Consider the following 21,503-nt stretch of genomic DNA (forward strand, 5'->3'; position numbering starts at 1 on the left):
CAATTTATGGAAAGTTCAGAACACAGCAATGGAATAAAGCACTTATTTTCATTTTCAGTTCACTCCCTGAAATAAGGAGTGAATAGTGGCTATACTGGCTGTGTTTGGCTTCCTTTATGTCAGAGGAGAAGCTAGAGGCTCCTTTTCCTTATACATAAGCTTTAAATGTACTACTGGGGAGGGGGATGTACGCGGGAGGCGGGCTTACCCAAGGATGGGATGTATATGTCCATGAAGGAATCCAAAATATTACCCAACTAGTATAGAGTTCTCTAGATAGTTGGTATTAAAGTAGTTTCATGGTCTCAAAGATTTAGATCACCTTCCAAAGGGTCTGTCACCCAAACATGAAAAATTCTTAAATATGTTAAATGGAATAATACAGCTCTACTATAATGTACTTCTGTGACTTCTGGTACCTACAGTCGTTCCTTGGTATCCATGGGGGATTGGTTCCAGGACGCCTGGCAGATACCAAAATCCACAGATGCTCAAGTCCCATAGTTGACCATCCTTATCTGCAGATTCTGCATCAGAGGATTCAACATACCGTGTAGTACTGTAGAATTAATTGAAAACAAAATCTGTGTGTAAGTGGACCCACGCAGTTCAAACCTCTGTTGTTCAAGGGTCAACTGTGTTTTAAAAAGAGGAGCAATAGTCTACCATAGAGGCAGCTTTGAAGCTAGATGAGACAATAGATTTGAATTTGTCGGAAAAAAGATAAAAATACAAAGCATGATGATTGAGATTAGCCATTGCAGTCTCTTAATGATCAGATAAAAGAAAGACTCCCCAATCATAATTTACCTATTAAAGAGGGTATCATTTAAAGAAGAAAAAATATTTAAATTTTATTTTCAAGAGCAATGTAGGCATAAGCAATCTTGTAAATACAGTAAGCCATTCTGGCATAAAACAACTGTAACAGCTTCAAAAAAATCTGTACACCATTTCGTTTTGATAAACCTCTTATCTCTGTATTCAAATGCAAGTATGCTGCACTACTGACCAGTGATTCTATGAATGACACATAGACATTTCAGTTTTGTTGATTTGTCTGTCAACAAAGCACCTCTTGAAAGGACTCTATAATTTACGTGAACAATGGACCGTAACTATAATTTGACACAAAGTAGGTAAATGTGGGTCACATGCAACACTTCCAGTTGTTGACAGAAACAAACAACCACACAGAAACTTTACTGCATTTAGCTCTGTACAACAGAACTCACTCTTATTTATACTATGGAACTACCAGTTATACTGTAGTATAGCCGTTTAAGGGGAAATTCCAATAACTGATTCTTCCAATAGCAGTGAAGTTGCTGCATATTATTTTGCTCTGTAGAAACCAAAACTTTCTCCAAACTATTAAAACTGTGTAACTTCTAATGCTATTAATCTCTTAAAATTTGACATGGAATGTGCCACTTTTCTTTTATTCTAAATTCAAAGACCAGGTTAACTTCAAAGTTTTTTACTTCTGAAAAATAAGATTAAAATAAACGTCTGAAAGAATAACATTGCTAGATAGTAGAAACAGGATGTGCAGATTGACTCAAGTCCAGTTCTGGCACACCGACTTGAGAATGCCAACTCTCTCTCTTAGGAATTAAAAATACTTGAATACAGGTTACTCCTTTCGTACTCTTCTTTTGCGTACTGACTTTACTGGCCCATCTCCAGATCCTGTGCTCTCATCTGCTTCTCTCATCTAGGGAAAAAAATATGAAAACGTTTATTTTCATACAGTGGGCAACTAGTAGAGAGTAGTACATAATGTATTTCTTATTCTCTAAAATACATGTTTCTAACAAAACATCTTTATGTTTATATATATATATCTTTATCTTTGTTCCTTTACTTAATAACTGATCAAAAACATGTATATAAATTGATGTGTTTCAATTTGTTCATCTTTTGCCATGATTACATTTTTAGAATAACTGTTTGTCAAATATGCATCTGACAAGGAATAATGCTAATACCTCAATTCATGATTTTATTTCATGATTTACAACTTAATCTAATGTTGGTTAATTAAAGGTTATATGATATTTTCATTGTGGGATATTAAGCATTAACTATACATCACAATGTTTCTGTGAGTAATGAATTGCTGAGCTGGTTTTACAGGGACTTTTTCAGAACTTCTGGTACCTAATACTTTGAGAAAAATTAACAGAGAGGAAAGGGAAACATCAAACTTATGATTTGGGCTTTTTCTCTCCTTTAATTCTTATCCTTCCAGAATAATCGTTTATATATAAATTAACCTTGTATAACAATAAAATAATGCAGGTATTATACAAAACAGTTATAATTATTTCTAAAGGTTATATTATATAAAAATTGATTTATTTTAGCTCACTGACAAACATATAAGAAGATTAAAAGACTGAAAAGATGGAATTTAGATATTTTTAAAGGTACACAAAATATTTTACAAAGCAAAATATAACTAGAATACACATTCAGTGAATGATTCCAAGTATTATTATTAAAAGAGTGACGGCGGGAAACAAGGACTGTTTAAAACTCTGTTCTGGAAGAAATTATCTTCACCCAACTCCCTCTAAATAAATATGTTCATACTAGATAATGAGCCCCAAAACCCATTTTAAAAAAACCTCACTAGGCAGTTAAGACCAGTAACCAGGTATATGTACTGAATAAGCTTTAGAAAACAACTAAAACAATAACAACAGAAGTTTATCTGGGAGATTTCTTCAAATAAACAAAATAGCAAGTTTATCTCATCACATGCAACAGTCCAGGCATAACGGACCTTTACCCTACCTAACTCTAAGCTCTGAGAGTGCTGGGGACGGTGACTGGCAGGTGGGGCTATGCAGCTCTTAGAGGGCTAGAGAAGCAGAGAAAACAGGCTTGGGGGGTATATACTAGGTGAAAGAAGAAAGCTCGGGTTCTGAATTATACCTGGATGTTTTCTGATTCCATAATAACTGACTATAAAAAAAGGCACTGTGGAAAGTTCTATCATACATCAGGATGGAAAAGGGGGCAGACATATCAAGCTAATGAAAAACTAGTTTATTAAAGATTTGAGAAAAACACCATTACCAGGCATAGTACTCAACTACCCAATGAATGAAATCTTTCAAAATGTTACAGTAAATAACTGTGACAGAATGTTTTCACAATGGCTAAAAGAAAATTGTCTTGTAATAAACAGAACTACTTTTTAAATATTCAGATGGTCTGCTTATTACACCTTTCAACAAAACACTTTAATGAAGTCATTTTTTACAGACGTAGCTCTCTCTTTATATTTTGTAAACCAAAGGCTTACTTTATACTGTTTCACTAGGCATTAAGACGACATAAATTACAGTATTTTCATGCTTTCCTTATGGATACATTTTAAAGCAATATATATGCTCTTAAGAAAGCTGGGAGAAATATGGCAAAAAATTCTTCAAAAACCATACTGCTTTTATTAAATATTTTTTTATGGATTAACAGTCATACATAGAAACTAGTTTATTTTCTGTTAAAGAGTTGCTTACCTCATCCTCTGATCCAGACTTATTTGATTTATTACCTTCTTCTTGTCCTTCTATGATTTCAATTTCTTCTTCACTCTTTTCCTCAGGTTCACCTTCCTCTTCTAGAATTTTTTATTAAACAGATTTTATTAAAGGCAAAAACTCGAATTAGAATTTTGCTATTTAAAAGTATTAAATAAAAGTGGAAGGATGTATTTAAATTCCAATATTTAAAAGCAATTTCTTCCATTAGACATTTTTTTAAATTTAAATAGAAATATTTATTTTACCACATTTTATAAATAAATCATCATATTTGAGGAAAGGGGCAGGTTTAAAGAATTTTAAAGCACTCAGTCTGTATGTAAAATGAAAACCAAAGAATGTGTGTGTGTATGTGTGTACACACATATATGTAAATATATGTGTGTGCATGTGTGTTTTGAGAATGTTTTTTAAGTCAACTGTTTCATCAACTATTAAGTTAAAAACAGTGCTCAAGATATAATTTAGGTTATAAAGCACTCATTCTGGAGCCTGGCTTGGGACGCCTGACAACTATCAATAGTTTTATTGCTACCTAGATGTGCATAAGGAAGTCTCACTGGAGAGGCACCAAAAAGCCTCAGCTGTCTTCAGTTCTAACATCTTCTGGAGTTTAGAAGAGGGTGGGAAGGGGACGTATGATTTAGCAATCCTTTCAAGAGATTAAACTATTGGTTCCACATGATAAATTATCCGATAAACAACAGCCCTTGGGAGACTTGGTGTGGATTTTGTTGCTGCAATCACCTGCCTTAAACCGATTACTCTTCTACAGAAGCCATGGTCTGTACCTCCCATGTCATCCTTGGAGGGGAGAAAAATCTTTGCAAAAAGCTATGGCATATGGGATTCATAGCTGCTAGGTTCTGAAGCAACTGAACACTTTTTACAACTCTTTCTTCCTAGAAAACAAAAGTCATACATTGGATGTCTGCTCAGGTACAACCCAGGCAAGGATGTTACTCCTCTTCGCCAGTCACGCCTTCTTGGGGATTCAAATGGTATAAATCTGACAATAAACAAGTGCAACAGCTAGTGTTTACCACTTAATCTACTATTTTAAGTGAGCTTTGCCCAGCTTTGTCCCCATTATAAATCACCATCATCGTCTTACCTTTTTCAAGAATTTCACCATCACTTTGCTGTTTTTCCTCTTCCAAGTCCACTGGTTTCTCCAGGGCTGCTTTCTCTCCCTTCACTTCTTGCTCTAGTGCTCCCTTTGTTTGTGGTTTACATATGTCCGGTTTTTTGAACTCTGCATCTTCATATCTTTTCTGTCGCAGTTTAACACAAGCTATTTTTACTAAAAGCAAAGCACTATTTACAAAAAGATTTTTTGCAATAAGTGATATCATAGTGAACTATCAGTAAAAACTTATAGGCAATTTAGTTTATTACTTTTAAGAGCCACTTGCTCCAATACAGAACTCCTAAACACTAAGAGATTTTTTTTTTTTTTTACTGTTGACGAAAATTCATTTTCTTTACCTTTACTTTTCTTGGCCAACAAAATGAAGTAATTAATGCTATTGGAAGCACTGCTGTCACAAGATAAATGAACCAAAGCCATGGGCGCTCTTCAGTAGCTGCCATCAACTGTTTGAATATACTAGGCTAGAGAAGAAATAAGCATAAAAAGGCAATTAAGATTTTATAAACCTTCATTCAGAAATACAGCCTACAAAAACAAAAAACTTATTTCACCTAGGTGGTTTTATATTAAGGAATCATGAATTTGCAAGATAAAAAATATTTTATTTTCTCATTTTATACTTCGTAAAGTTTAAACAATTATTCGCATGCATTGCTGTTTGACACTTTGTAGTAGAAGGTACATTATACTATATAGGTGAATATTGCTAACCTACCAGCAAGAATTAGGACAGTTTTCTTTTTTGGTAAGTTTTAGGATAGAACTACTCTTTATGGATGTATTATCTGCTTCATTTAGAAGTACACAACTCTCTGATAACTCATCCTGTACTTTTAAAAAACTTACTAAAAAAAAAAAAAAATCAACCTGATAATCATTGTGTTTTCTTTTGCTTGTTTATTAACAAATTTTACACACAACCTTCAGGAAGGAAATTGTTTCTCTTACTAAAATAAAATCTAAAATTATCAAATGTTTTAGTTAAAAGAGTTTCCAAATGAGAATCCCTTTACCTATACTTACTCTTCTGATGGTTTTTGCTAATATCCAAAAAGACCTAATGTGACGTACACATTTTTCTTTACAGTAATTGGTTTTAAAGATAGATTCTCCAAGATGCATTGTGTTGAAATATTTAGCTTACTCTTTTCTAAGTAGTGTTAAGATTTGGGGAAAAAAAACTGGAACATAATAATATTAAATTTTAAAAGTTTCTATACTCCTCTAAGTGAAAAGTAGTTAAAATGAATAAAGAATATTTAGATTACTGTTCCCACTTAGGCCTTAAATTGATAGGTGACAAAGATATTAAGTCTCATTTCTAGTAGTAGTAGTGGTCTCATTTCTATAACCATCAAAAGGCACTCAATCCCATTATGCTATCATAATTTAATAAATGAAATGAAGACTTACATATATATAATTCATTATTAGTTTATAATGAAGCTGTATCATAATTTGGTAAAGCTAAATATTCTGTCTACATAAATTTATTTAAATATGTTTCTTTAGCATTTAGTAATTATTGCACATTTATTTACCTTTTTAAAGGCCATTTGTACAACCTATAACCAGGACCACATCCTATTATTACCATATGGTAAATACTGTACCTCATTATCATTTTCTGTCATTATTTTCACTCCCCAGCCATCTGCAGCCCAGCGATCTGCTACTTCCTTTTCTGAACAAATAATAAAATTATCAAAGTAGATATCAGAGGTCATGGACCAAAGCTCTAAACCAAGAGCACGGAAGGAAGTCAGAAGAAATGGGTGATTGTCTTCAAAATAATCTGGATTAGGAATTTTTCGAGGACTCCAGATACCCTGCGAGAAAAAATAATTTAAAGACATTTTCAAATAAAATAATTTCATTATAAATGTTACTCAAGAAGTAGTTGCTGTTGAATGAAATTAGCAATACTAACTGGAAAAAAGAAAACTTTAACTGATAATTAATTCATTAGTAATTCACTAGAAATAAAATCTTGTTTCTTCTTATCCGGAACACGATGTTCCCTATGAAATATATCCTGTACACGATGTTCCCTATGAACAATGACTTTAAACTCTGCAAAAGGGGACTTCCCTGGTTGTCCAGTGATTAAGACTCTGTGCTCCCAATGCAGGGGCCCTGGGTTCAATCCCTGGTTGGGGAACTAAGATCCCACATACCACAACTAAGCCCACACGCTGCAACTACTGAGCCCGTGCGCTCTAGAGCCGGCGCGCTGCAACTAGAGAAGCCTGAGCGCCACAACGAAGACCCAGCACAGCCAAAATAAGTAAAATAAATAAATAAATACATAAATAAATAAGTAAACTGCAAAAAAAAAAAAAAAAAAAAGAGGCAGAGTGAAAATCCAATACAGAAACTTGAGTAATTTCACAACTGACACTATATTAGACAAGTTTTTTTTTTTTTACATTTAATAAAGATATTCAAGACAAGATATCATTAAAATTGTTCAAATCAGAGAGATCACTGTATGGCAAAAACGGAACCGCACCTTTCAACATAATACTCGTGATAGGCATCAATAATCAACCATGGTTGAATCTCAGAACAATTATTCAACACAGAAGTTCCATTAGATCTTGAATGATTAAACTCAACCAAATCAAATAAATCGGACAATATGATCACTCACTGACTTATTCCACCATCACATATGTCTATTCTGTGCCAGGCACTATGCCAGATGCTAGGATACAGTGGTAATCAAGGCAGACATGGTCCCTGCATTATGGTGTTTAAAGTCTAATGAAGGAGATAGACATTATACAAAAAAGTTACCAAAACAGACATTTTGTGATAAATACTATAAAGAAAAACTACAGTGAGCAAAAAGAATATATAACTGTATATATAAAATAAATGTTAGAAAATGTCAATGAATAATTAGATGAAACTAGAGGGTTAAATGGATAACGTAAGGACTTCCACCCCCAAAACTAGGTATACTCAAAAAATATCTGATTCATATTAGGGAAAAAAATTCAATTTTAATAATACCAGAGAGTAAGGAGCACGTTAATTAAGCACAGACTTTAATTACTAAAATGTACAACCTGAGTCTTCTTGATCAGAACTCACTTCTTATATTTAATTCTAAAATAAAATTTTATTCCAAAGTGATCATCAGTTGATTACTAAGGAAAAATATAGTATAAAGTAACTTATCTTTAGTTCTTAATTTTATTCCCCCAGAAAATTAAATAAGGAATGTTTCACTTTTTAAACGTAAATTAGTTGGAGTCTATGTTCTTTGACTTCTTAAGATAGCTGAGGCACACTATTATACAAATCAAATTTCCTGAAGTTAACATAACATTATCAATAACTAGATAAATAGCACAACATTTTAAAGTTTACTATGGGACTGGAACAAGTGGTTATTACCTGGTAGTTAGGGTTATCTATCATTGGAGGTCTCCATACTCCTTTGTATTTTGGGTTATCTATCATGGGAGGGCTCCACTCACCACACCCAATCCGACATTCTGGATTAGAAATCTGAGGTGCCTCCCATTCTCCATCCATGTCTTCATTCCTTAGGATATTAGAACAAAGCAAATGGAGTAACCTCAAGTCTCTCCTATCAGTCATATAAACTAGTAACAAAAAAGCAAGTAAGAAACATATGAAATTGACATTTGAAGATGAAGAATGCTTACCAGTCAATGGGTTTTTCAGCATTAGGATCTGGAATAAATTTCGGTTCATTATCAAGCCAGCCATCAGGTTTAACAACACTTGAATCTTCTATTTGGGCAGGTTCACTTTCATCCCTGTAAATACAGTATTTTACGCTAATTATTAATTATTCAAGCAGTTTAAAAATGCACGTTACAAAATTCATAAGGTACCAAAAGGCATTTCCTACCCTGTCTTTGTACCTACTACCTCCCCTCTCTCTCATCCACCTAAATCTTCTGCTATACACTTTTTTATATATATTACTTGTTATGTTCTATACACACACGCACATATGTATGTGTGTGTGTGTATATATATATATATATATATATATATATACACACATACTTTTTTTACACAAATGATAGCATTCTATACAGAGTATGTTAGACCCTGCTTTTGTTCACTTAAAAACTCATTCATCAACAAACATATACGGGATGACTACTACATGTCAAGACTTCTAGGAGCTCTGTTGTATATAAATATATATCTGCTTCATTCTTCTTAACAGTTGCATAGTTTTCTACTTTGTGACTATATCATAATTTATTTAATCTATCTATTGTTGAGAATAGTGTTTTCAAAAACTTACTATGATGAATAATGCTATAATTAATATCCTGGAATATATTAGAAATTAATAAGAAATTAGTTGTCAGCTATATGAAGTAAAATTTTTTTCTAGTTTCTCATGCATTTTTTAATGTAGCTCACGGTGAGGCTGTTTTTTTTTTTTTGCCATGTAAAACTCATTTATTTTCATGTAGTTGAAATTTATTAACATATTCCTTTATGATTCTTCAATTTTGTGTCATATTTGGAAAGGTCTTCCCTACTCCAATATTATTTTTTAAAAACTCTCCGTATTTAATTCTAGTAATTTTTATATTTTCCTTAAAAAATAACACTTAGAAAGTAAATTCTAAAGTATATAAACATAGTAAGTAGTGAATAGAATTACTAACATAATTTTCGTCTTTACAGAAAAGTAACAATTTTAAATAAGAAGCTACATTATGATTTTCCAAACAAAACTTGAATAACAAACTGAAATAATCAACAATATATATGTAAAGACTGAGTAACAAACTGAAATAATCAAATCTATGTATGTAAAGACTTGTACTTGCCTGTTATCAATGTTATCTTAGGGTCTCTGAGGGCTCAGAGTAACCGGGGTTTAAAATTTAAGGGTGCATCTCTTTTAGCACTTTATAAAAAAAATTCTCACACATTTCACCAATCAGAATGAGGTTCGTATATACAGTTTCTCTCATTTAAGGGCAAACGTATGTCCCAGCCCTACTCTTTATGGGCAAACAAATATGAAGCAATGTTAGAAAGCCCACATGGAGGGATGCAGTCCTACCTTTTCTGATAGCATGAATTCATGGAAGTGATACACTAATAAGTGACTTATTAATTTTTTTTAAAAGTACTATTCTTCCTACCTTGCACAAGTTACTTCCCTATTATACTATTTCCCTTAAGGCAAAGACATTTTCACTGCTAACCAGTACCCCTATTTACCTAAAAGAGAGTTAACAAGTTAACACTTTTGGTTTTCCAGGAGCAACATTCTATGTTCTGAATAGGTGGTAAGTCCCAATGTTTACAAACAAGAACTTGAAGAAATAGTAATAGACACTTTCCAAAATGAAGTACACAGAGAAAAACTGGTTTTAAAAAATGAATAGATCCTCAGTGACTTGTGTAACAAATGTAAAGCAGTCTAACACACATTTAAGTGGCATCCCAAAAAAGAGATGGGGAGGCATATATAAATATTTAAGGAAATAATGGCCAAATGTTACCCAAATTTGATACAAACTATAAACCCACATTTCAAAAAACTCAAAGAATCCAAAGCAAGGCAAATATACACACACACAAAAATGACATCAAGGCACAACAAAAATCAAACTACTGAAAACCAGTAACAGTGAAAATAAATCTTAAAACCAAACAGAAAAAAATGACATATTAGGTAAAGGAGAACAAGAATGAGAATAACAACTGACTTCTCATCAGAATCAGTGTGAGCCTCAATGATAAGGAACGGCTGTTGCAAAATAACTATCAACCTATAATCCCATAGTGAAAAATCCTTCAAAAATGAAGGGAGAATAAAGAGATTTTCAGACAAATAATTTGAGAATGCAATGACAACAGGTATGTACTACAACGTATTAAGACAAGTTTATCAAGCAGAAGGAAAACAATAACAGATGGGAATTTCTATCTACACAACAGAAGGAGAGTACCAGAAATGGTAAGTATGTGGGTAAATAAAAGAACTTTTCCCCTCATAACTGTCCAATAAAAAGAGACTGACTGAAGAATAAATATGCATGGCCTTCACAGTATATAAAGAAGGAAATGTATGACAATACCATGAACGATGTACAGGAGAAAATGTAAGACTCTTATATGATTAACTTAGACATGAAGTGGTATAACACTATTTGAGAGTAGACTGAAATAGGTTTAAGATGCATATTGCAAACCCTAGAGCAACCAGCAAAACAATACACTACAGATGAAAAGCCAAAAAGCCAATAGAGAAGAAAAAGAAGACTCAAATAAAATATAACTCAATCCGTAAAAAGCCAGGAAAAACATTTTATAAAAAGCCACAGAATATATGGGACAAAGAAAAAACAAGTAGTGAGATGGTAGGTTTACACCCAACCATAGCAATTAAGTGCATTAAATGTAGATGGTTTAAAACACTCAAATTAAAAGGCAAGACCCAAATGTAGCTGCCTACAAGAAAATCACCTGAAAAATAAAGGCATATACAGGTTACAGGTAAATAATGGAAAATAATATTCAATGGAAACATGATTTAAAAGAAAATTGGAGTGCTGATTTAATATCAGACCAAGTAGACTTCAAGACAGTATTATAAGAGTTTATAAAGAAGGACATTTTATAATAATAAAAAGGTCAGTTCCTCAAGAGGTCATGAAATACTGTGAATTGATCTAGTAACAGATCTTCAAAATACTTGAAGCAAAAACTAATAGAACTCAAAGGAGATAAAGACAAATCCACAATCATAGCTGAAGATTTTAGTTCTCTTCTCTCAGTAAGAGAACAGACTGAAAACCATTAAGAATATAAAAGCTTTTGAACAATGCTATCAACCAACCTGATGTAATTGATATTTGTGAATGTTTTCTGACCACAACAGAATTAACTTGGGAGTTAAAATGAAAATCATACCTGGAAAATCCATAAATAATTGACAACAAAGCAACACATTTAAAAATACATGAATCAAAGAAGAAATCACTAGGGAAATTATAAAACAGTATGAACTGAATGTTCTCATAAATAATATATATTTGTGGAACTTAGTTAAAACAGTGCTTTAAAACAGTTAAAAGAGAGAAATTTTACAGCTGCTTCTATCGGAAATTATTTTCTACCTTAATAAGGTAGAAAAGAGAAGCAAATTAAGTCCAAAGTAAGAAGAGGAAGGAAATAACGAAATACAAAAAAGGCCAATGGAAGGGAAAAACTAAAACAAAAGCTGGTCCTCCAAAAAGCTCAATAAAATTGATAAACCCTCAGCTAGACACATCAAGAAAAAACACTAATTGCCATATCAGAAAAGAAAGAGGGGACATCAGTACAGATCATTACAGACATTAAATGGATGATAAGAGATGATGGAACAATTAGACACCCATATTTTTGAAAATTAATCTTGATTTATACCTCACAGTACATACAACAATTAACTCAGAACAGAGTTTTAGTCAAAACTATTTGTCTAGAAAACAAAAGAAAATCTTTGTCACATTTAGGCAAAGACATCTTATCTTAGTAAGATGCAAAAAGCATGAATCATCAAAGACAAATATTGACAAACCAGACTTCATAAAAATTTAAAACTTCTGCTCTCTGTTACGAAAATTAAGACAAGTCCCAGAGTGAAAAGAAATATTGCATACTGCATATCTATATTAATTGACTATTGCTGCATAACAAATTACCCCAAAACTTAGGGGCTTAAAGTAACATTTATTACTGCAGTGTCTGTACAGCGAAATCTGGGTGCCACCTAACAGGGTTCTTGCCTCAGGGACTCTGGCACTGGCAATCTCAGACTGAGGTAGGCAGCTTCTGAAATGGTTTCCAATGATCCTGCCTCCTGGTATTCATGTCCATGTGAAGTCCCCTCTCCTTGAGTGTGGGTGGGACCTAATAATGTGCTGTTAATGAAAAGAAGTTAGTAATGGTATGTTACTTCCAAGATTAAGTTATAAAAGACTGTATATTAGTTTCCCTAGGCTGCTGTGACAAAACACCCCAATCTGGGTGGCTTAAAATGACAGAAATTTATTATCTCACAATTCTGGAGACTAGAAATTTGGAATCAAAGTTTTGGGCAGGACCATGCTCCCTCTGGAGGCTCCAGGACAGGATATTCCCTTGTTTCTTCCTTGCTTCTGGTGGCCACAGACGACCCTTGGCATTCCCTGGCTTGTAGATGCATCACTGCAATTTCTGCCTCAGTTGTCACATCGTGTTCTCCCTGTATGTCTGTGTCCAAATTTCCCTCTTCTTACAAGGACACCGGTAGTACTAGATTTAGGGCCCACCTTAATCCAGTATTACTTCATCTTAACTGGATTACAGATGCAAAGGTCCTAATTCCAAATAAAGTCACACTTACAGGCTCTGGGTAGACACGGCATTTTGGAGGACAGTGTTAACCCAGTACAGACTGTAACCTCCATCTTCTTCGCACTCTCTTCTCCCCTCCCTTCCCCTCTCCCTTGCTTCCGTTGAAGATAGCTACCATGTTGTGAGATACTCTGTGGTGAGGCCTAGATTGCAAGGAACCAAGGGATGACTCTGGCCAACACCCAGCCAGGAACTGAGGCCCTCAGTCCAACAACAATTCAGTCCCTTGAGAGACTGAATCCTGCCAATGCCCACTTGAGTGAAACTGAAACTGGATCCGCTCCTTGTTGAGCCTTTAGATGACTACAGCCCCAGCTGACATCTTAATTGCAGCTGAAAGACCCAGGGCCAAAGGACCCACTAAGCTGCAGTCAGAATCCTGAATCACAAGAAACTGAGAAACAAATGTTGTTTTAAGCCACTAAATTTTGGGGTAATTTGTTATACAGAACTAGATAACTGACACAACACCTGTATCCAGAATATAAAGAACTCTCATAACTGAATATAAAAAAATAACCCAAATAAAGCAGGGGAAAAAATTGAAAAGATACTTCTCCGAAGAAACTGATATGAACGGCAAGTAAATGAAAATTGGGGAAATTAAGGATTAGTCATTAGGGAAATGTAAATCAAAACTACAATTAGGTATCACTACAAACCTTTTAGAATATCCAAAGAAAAACAGAAAAACAAAAACAGATAATACCAAAAGGTCAAAAGGTACAAACTTCCAGTTATAAGACAAATAAGTCCTGGGGATGTAAGGTACAGCATGGTGACTACAGTTCACCACACTATATCATATATTTGAAAGTTAAGAAGAGTGAATCTTAAAAGTTCTCAGAACAAGAAAAAAAGCTGTTAACTATGTGAAGTGATGGATGTTAACTGAACTTACTGTAGTGATCATTTTGCAATATATACATATATCAAATCATTATGTTGTACATGTAAACTATTACATTATATGTCAATTATATCTCAGTTAAAAAAACAGATAATACCAAATGCTGTTAATGTATAACATCTGGAACTATTACATAATGGTGGGAATGCAAAATGGTATAGCCCTTTGCAAAAGTTTGGCAGTTTCTTATAAATTTAAACATACACTTATTGCACAATCACACTCCTAGGTATTTACCGAAGAAAGAGGAAAAATTATGTCTATACAAAGCCCTGACCACAAATGTTTGTAACAGCTCTATTCATAATTGCCCCAAACTGGAAACAACCAAAACTTCCATCAATATGTGAATGGATAAACAAATTATGATACATCCCTACAATGGTACACTACTCAGCAATAAAACAAAACTAATTACTGATACAAGCAAAAAATACAGGTAAATCTCAGAAACCATCATTCTGAGTGAAAGAAATCAGAAACAAAAGTTATATACTGTATAATTCCATCTTATATGATATTCTGGAAAAGGCAAAGCTATAATGGACAGAAATCACATCAGTAGTTTCCAGAGGTTAAAGGTGGAAGGAGGGAATTCATTACACAAGGATATAAAGGCCTTTGGGGAATGATGGAAATATTCTACATCACGACTGCGGTAGTGGTTAGATCACTGTATATATTTTTCCAAACTCATAGACTGTATATCTAAAATAAACGGATTTAACTGTATGAAAATTATACTTCAATAAATCTGACAGAAAAAAACCATGCAATCAGAATCCAGCAAACATCAAAAGGACAATACTTGTTGACCAAGGAGATTGCAAGGTTAGTCAACATTAGAAAATCAATCAATATAATTCACCACACTAAGAAAATAAAGGAGAAAAACCACATCGTCATCTCAATAGATGCACAAAAAGTGTTTTATAAAATACAACACCCAATCATGGGGAAAAAAAACTCTCAGTAAACTAAGAATAAAACTTTTTTTACTCATACTTAGTACATCTACCTTTATGTAGTCCCCTCCCAACTGTACTAGGGTTGGTCTGATGACAAACAGAATACAGCTGAAGTGATGGCATGTCACTTTTGAGATTAGGTTATAAAAGGCACTGCAATTTCTGTGGTTGTGCTCTCTCCCTCTTGGATCACTCCCTCTAGGGGAGCCACCTGCTGTGTCATGAGCTGACCTAAGGAGAGGCCTAGGTGGCAGGGAACTGAAACTTCCTGACAAAGGCTACAGAAGCCAGTGGGAAGTGGGTCCTCCAGCTGCCCAAGTCAAGCCTTCAGATGCAGGCAGCTCTTACTGGCAGCTCGACTGCAACCTCAGGAGAGTCTGAGCCAGAACTGGGGAGCTAGCCACTCCCAGATTCCTGCCTCTCAGGAACTGGGTGAGTTCACGTTTGTTGTCTTCAATTGCTAAGTTTTTTGGTAATTTGTTACACAGCAATAGATAACCAATAGGGTGGGTTAAATACATAAAGACAGATAATCTACTTAGCAAAACCATAATTAAGAGTTAAGTGTCAGCAGGAAAAAAAAAAAAACCTTCATAGGAATAAAGCTAACAAGATTTTAGGGAGAAATTACAAAACATATTTGAAGGACAAAGAATATCTCAGTTAAATGGAGAGATATAAAAGTATCCCTCACCATCTGAATTCAAGCTATAGGTAATCTGGAACTGAATACATTTCTTTCAAGGAAAATATTCATAATCCTGTAGAATGGAAACCACACAAATACTCAGCTAGTGAACATTTTATGGGTAAGCAAACTGGTATGAGTAAATCCTATATAAGATGCTGAGAATATGGCTTTTTAAGCCAACTAATCATTAACTGAAAACACCGCAACTATGTAAAGTACGCGCACACATACATGATAAAGATCAAACTGGGAACTGAAATTAAAGTGTTGGTGTTTTAGATTCATGGAATTTTTCCCCCCACAGCATTGAAAACATACAAAATACAAATACGATATTGAAAAGGGCAACAAAATTAAAATATTAATTAAAATGAAAATTAAGATAATTAAGAGGCAGGGGAGTGCAAAATCCGTCTTAGAGAAGTATTTCACCCCAAATAGTCAAAATAAGTAGTACTGATGTTTAAAAGAATAAGCTTCATTGGTTGTAAACTTCACTTACACGTTACTTTATGCCAAAGAACGCTTTGCTACTGAATTCTTTGCTTACCAGTCTTCTGGTTTGACAGCAGAAGGATCAGGGATTTTTGCTCTTTCATCCCAATCATCAGGTTTTTTATCACGGGGATCTTCAATTTCTTTGGGAGGGTTGATAGGAGGAACCACATCTTCTAGTAGGTTTCCTTTGTTTACAACTATCTGATCAATTAATACTTCAAATGTGTCATCTGGATTCATCACTAAAGACCGATTTAAACATAGTACACTTATCATATTGACAGACATGTTAAAGATAATCTTCTACCCTAAACTTCATGGGTAAAATTTTCTCTCAACCAGAATAGAGGAATTACCGATGTATTAAATCAAAATACACTGAAATCACTAGATATAATGCTTTCTAAAACCAAAGATAAAATTTTAAGTAATAATAATAATTTAATAAAACGCTCCATTACTTCTCAAATAAAAAATACCCAATAGCTAACTCAGCTTAGGACTCACATGACCAGTCAGCTTCACTCTTTCATAGTTACAGAATACAACCCAATCTTCACTATTTTAAAATAATTTTTTGAAACGACCTCAAACTTTAAAAGTTGCAAGTATGCTATAAAGAATTTTATTGTTTCTTGAATTACTTGAGAGTAAATTACTGACCTCATCCGTATCATCCCTGAATGTTTTAATGTATATTTCCTATAAACAAGGACATTCTCCTATATAACCCAAATCTAGGCACCAAAATCAGGAATTTAACACTGATACATTCTTATGATTTCCTAGAAATCTATAAAGCTCATTGGCATTTCAAATTTATTGATTCATACACTGTAGTGAAAAATGTCTTAAGGATGATTGAAAATATTCAAGCTCACACTTTAGTACGTTTGTTTTGAGGTAAATTCTAGCTCTTTAAAAGTCCCTAAGCCAAAAGTTTCATAAAGGACTCCCTTATCATTGTAATGACAAAATAAAAGCTCTTTCTCCCTTTTGTAAACATGGGGTGGGGAGTCACTGAGTATAATTTATATCTTTGTAAAGAATGGTAGATGAAAGTAGCTGCCTAACATTTGCTTTTAGTAAGTTAAGGAAGTAGGAGCTGTCAATAAATGTCAGGATGATCCTGACTTAACTAGGTAAATGGGCTACCACTTCCTGTAAAAGCAATTCTGAAGTAATAACAATCTCCAAAGGTTTCAATCACAACAATGCCAAATTATTTATATCAAAATCAAATACTGCAATTTATATACAAACTCAAATAATGTAAACGAACACTCAGTATTTTCTCCCTTCTCTTTTTTCTCCACTATTTCCTCTTCTATTACAGCTGAGATTATAAAACTATATTACTACACAAAGGAAAAAAGTCAAGATTGAAGCAGAACTGAGAATAAGATCTTAAATGCAAAAATGTGCTAGACCCTTTCTAATTAAAAAAAAGACATTTCTCAAGAAAAATCCTGAAAAGACTATTTTCTGAATAAATTTTGCATCTGAAATGTTTTAAAATTATAGTAAATCAAAAAAGCACAGGACAATTACACATATGTGAAAAGACATCTTTGCCCAAAATCTTTAGCCAAAAAACCTTTCCGTTTAGAAAACTGTATTCAATGTTCTAAATGAATCTACAACAAAAGGCATTGGATTATAAAGTCTTTTAAGGGACCCTGTAAGGTTCTTAGAACAACTACAGGATAATGTTATAAAAATATAGTAGTATTACAGAAAGTTTTTTAAAAAAGAAAATAGCCACTCGATAATCCTAGCACAACAAAGTTTTTGTGTATAGTAGTAAGAAAAGCAAATGTTTAAGAGTCAGACTTGAGTTTTTTTTTTTTTTTTTTTAATAATTATTTATTTATTTATTATTATTTTGGCTGTGTTGGGTCTTCGTTTCTGTGCGAGGGCTTCCTCCAGTTGCGGCGAGCAGGGGCCACTCTTCATCGCGGTGCGCGGGCCTCTCACTATTGCGGCCTCTCTTGTTGCGGAGCACAGGCTCCAGATGCGCAGGCTCAGCTGTTGTGGCTCACGGGCCCAGTTGCTCCGCGGCATGCGGGATCTTCCCAGACCAGGGATCGAACCCGTGTCCCCTGCATTAGCAGGCAGATTCTCAACCACTGCGCCACCAGGGAAGCCCCAGACTTGAGTTTTAATTCCAGTCTTACCAATTACTTTTGTTTCCTAGGGCAAGTTACTTAACCTAAATTAAGGCAAAATAAGAGAGAAACTGCTCACCTCACAGGACGGTTGTAAACAAAGTGTCTAGCATAGAGCATGGTACCTATCAGGTGATTACTAAAAATTAGTTTTTTCTAGTCTTTTTCTTTTTGTTTGCATAATATGTCTAGTGGCCATCAGGATGTGCCTCCAATTTGAATCTCGTTTTCTTTCCCAATTTTAATATTATAAACGTCTCTTCCTTGTTGCCATTTTCATAGTTATCATTTTGTATTGTATAGAAAGAAAACCACTACTGTAACATTTGGGTTGCTTCCAATTTACAGTATATTTTTACACATAGGTCATTTTCTTTCTTCTGGATTATTTTCTTTGGATAAATTCCTGAAAGTGGAATTGTAGCCTTTGATTACACTACCAAAGTGCTTTTGACCAGGTTTATACAAAGTCTAATTAAAATTCATTTTTTCTAGTTATAATTTCTCATTATCCCTACATTTCTGCAGTTTACTTTATGCTCCCCAAAATGTCTAGTACTATTTTCCAATTTCAGAAAAAGGTCTTTGATATCAATACTGATATTAAAAATAAAATTGGTCCCTGTGTTGGCAGACAAAATGAATGTTTCTGTAACTGCAGTTTTTGGAAAGAAAACTGAAATATCTTAGTCTTGGATGGAGTTGTCCTGTTAGGTTCTGACATGCTGTGATTTTAAGTAATCATGGGCAGAACAAACCTCTATAATTGTATGATCTTGGGAAGAGGAGAAACAATCCCATGTAGTGTTCCTCCTAGTCAACATATACGCAAACTCCTAGTTACAAAAGTAAAGCTAAGTATGTTAATAGATGGTTGCTCAATGCTTTCCCTTTCAAAGTTTTCCCACAACTACCACAAGGCAGGACCCAACAATGACAACTGCCTATAGAATGAAGTCTAATATTAAGGGCTTCCTCCTCTTTAACCTTTTTCTCCAGTTTTCTATTCTTTCAGCATCACTAATGTCAGGGTGCCTAAAATATCCCTTTCCTCTCCTATCTTCCACATTGTATCTACACTTCAAGACTAGGTCAAATATAACCGCCTTCACTAGGTTTTCTCCAAGTTTCCAAACTGAAAGTAATATTGTTTTTGAGCTCTTAACTGTACCTCATATGACACTTCACTTTCTTTCTACCTGTGCTATAAGTATGTGTGTCTTATTCTCCTAAAAAGATAAGCCCTTAACAGAAGGACCTGTATTTCTCCCAAAGCACTTGCCACGAAAACATTGGTAGTCAGCAAATATCTTTGAATTAATGAATGAATTAAAAGGACATACCAAGGGTATAAAGATGAGTCTTCCTGTCTGTAAAGAACTGTTTAAGGTCTACATCTGGAGGTTTGGCATGCTTCTCTTCAAAAACTCCAGTTTGGGGATGTTTATGTCTGAAGATAAAATGAAGTTTATAATCTTCTCCACATTTATCTGGTCCAAACATAATGGTATAGGATGTTTTATCATAAAAGTTTTCCTTCAAAGAGAGATGAGTATTGGGATTAGTCCAGAATTAGAGTATTTAATGGATTTCTCTATTCTACCCCATTGGGTAGAGTTCACAGAAATGTATCAAATGCTAATTCACCAAAGAATTAGTTGACACAATTGACAACAAAGGATGGGGAAAACACAACAAATTTTATTTCAAAATAGTTTTTTAAGTGCACACACTACTTCCATCCTCAAGATGTAGGAGAGAAGCTGGAACCACCCTAGCAACATAATGTTTTAGTTACTCTATATAGATCTGTATTATTAATATTTTATTAAGAAAATTAAGCACAGAGAAAAGCATTCTGTGACTTAAGACTACAGTGCTTACTTAGCCATTACTACTATTCAGTAAGATACCAGAAAATGGCGCCCCTTAGCACAATGTGAAGAAGAGATTCAGACTCAAAAACAGACACAGCAACATGCTCCCCGTTTTATTACTGGTCATTTCTCTTCATTTGGCATGGACGCTGGTTAAGAGCATGGGATCTGGAGTTCAAATCCTACCGTTGCCTTTAAACCAGCTGTGTGTGGCCCTGAGCAAATTTCTTAACCTCCCTGTGGTTCTATTTCATTACCTCTGATGAAGATAATAATAGTACGTACCTTATAAGGTTTCTCTGAGGATTAACTGAATTAATTAGATAAAGTGCTTAGAAAAATACTTGGTATTTGACTTTATTATTGCCATTGTACCTTCAGGTGATCAACACCTCACAATACCTAAGTGTTTCACCATCTACTACAAATGGCTTCCCCTTTACCCGATCCTAATAATAGTAAATGAATCCTTTAATCTGTTTCACAGCCACGCATTCTGACAAATATCTCATTCATGTCTCATTTATGTTATTTTTGTTTTATGCAGAAATCCTGACATAGCCTCCTGTAGGAGGATGCTATAAGAAATGTCTCCAAACCTCAAATGGTCCTAATGTAACTTGCTTCACTATGAAAACATTTTTCACTTCGCAAATTTTTGCAGACTGCCAATTCCTGAACTGGCCCGCCTTTTTAATTTGGTTCTTTGGCCATTTTGTTTTACTGCTTTGCTCCGTTATCTTACTTCTCCTGTGATTATTATTTTGTAAAGAAAATAACTGTAAGCTGATCTTTTAGTGACATTTATAAGCACCAGGTTATTTTTTATTTATAGACATAGCAAACTTTTTTATGTGGCTAATGATTACAAAACTGATGCCATCAAGTAACACAGCTGCGTATGAAACTTGAAGGCGCACTGTAAAAGCTATATAAACTCACAGTGGATAAAAATTTTCAAAGTTATTTTTGATTTCAGTTGAAAATGAAAATTTCAGTTGTGTCAATTGCTCCTTAAAAATACTTATTAACTTTAATAAGGTTTTCTTAAACATTAAAATATCATACCAGATTCAAACCATCAGTGTCTGCTAGGAGTTTAATGTATGCACCTCCACAATCAATACCATCTTGAAAATTTACTTCATATCTAAATGAAGGGAAAAAGAATCATACTGCTGATAAATAAAAATTACTAACTGTTCTTCAAAATCTAATGTATTACTCTCAATTCATTTAAACACAAACATTTTACATTACCAGAAAGCTCATACAAAG

At 33.9% G+C, this 21,503-nt stretch overlaps 1 protein-coding gene across 1 annotated transcript in view; it reads right to left on the minus strand.

Moving 5' to 3' along the window:
- Positions 1-552: 552 nt before the first annotated feature.
- The window catches only part of CLGN (calmegin), a 44,189-nt gene continuing 23,238 nt past the window's right edge, over positions 553-21,503 (minus strand). The window contains exons 6-15 of the mRNA XM_036852560.1: positions 21,294-21,375; positions 19,692-19,884; positions 16,233-16,422; positions 8,391-8,504; positions 8,116-8,266; positions 6,324-6,539; positions 5,046-5,171; positions 4,672-4,831; positions 3,534-3,634; positions 553-1,717 (exon numbers count right to left, since the gene is read on the minus strand). Coding sequence (XP_036708455.1) covers positions 1,637-1,717; positions 3,534-3,634; positions 4,672-4,831; positions 5,046-5,171; positions 6,324-6,539; positions 8,116-8,266; positions 8,391-8,504; positions 16,233-16,422; positions 19,692-19,884; positions 21,294-21,375 — 1,414 coding nt within the window. The 3' untranslated portion in view covers positions 553-1,636. The remainder of the gene's footprint in view (positions 1,718-3,533; positions 3,635-4,671; positions 4,832-5,045; positions 5,172-6,323; positions 6,540-8,115; positions 8,267-8,390; positions 8,505-16,232; positions 16,423-19,691; positions 19,885-21,293; positions 21,376-21,503) is intronic.

The sequence above is a fragment of the Balaenoptera musculus genome, chromosome 5, assembly GCF_009873245.2.
Source record: "Balaenoptera musculus isolate JJ_BM4_2016_0621 chromosome 5, mBalMus1.pri.v3, whole genome shotgun sequence".
In the NCBI taxonomy this organism is placed as follows: Eukaryota; Metazoa; Chordata; class Mammalia; order Artiodactyla; family Balaenopteridae; genus Balaenoptera; species Balaenoptera musculus.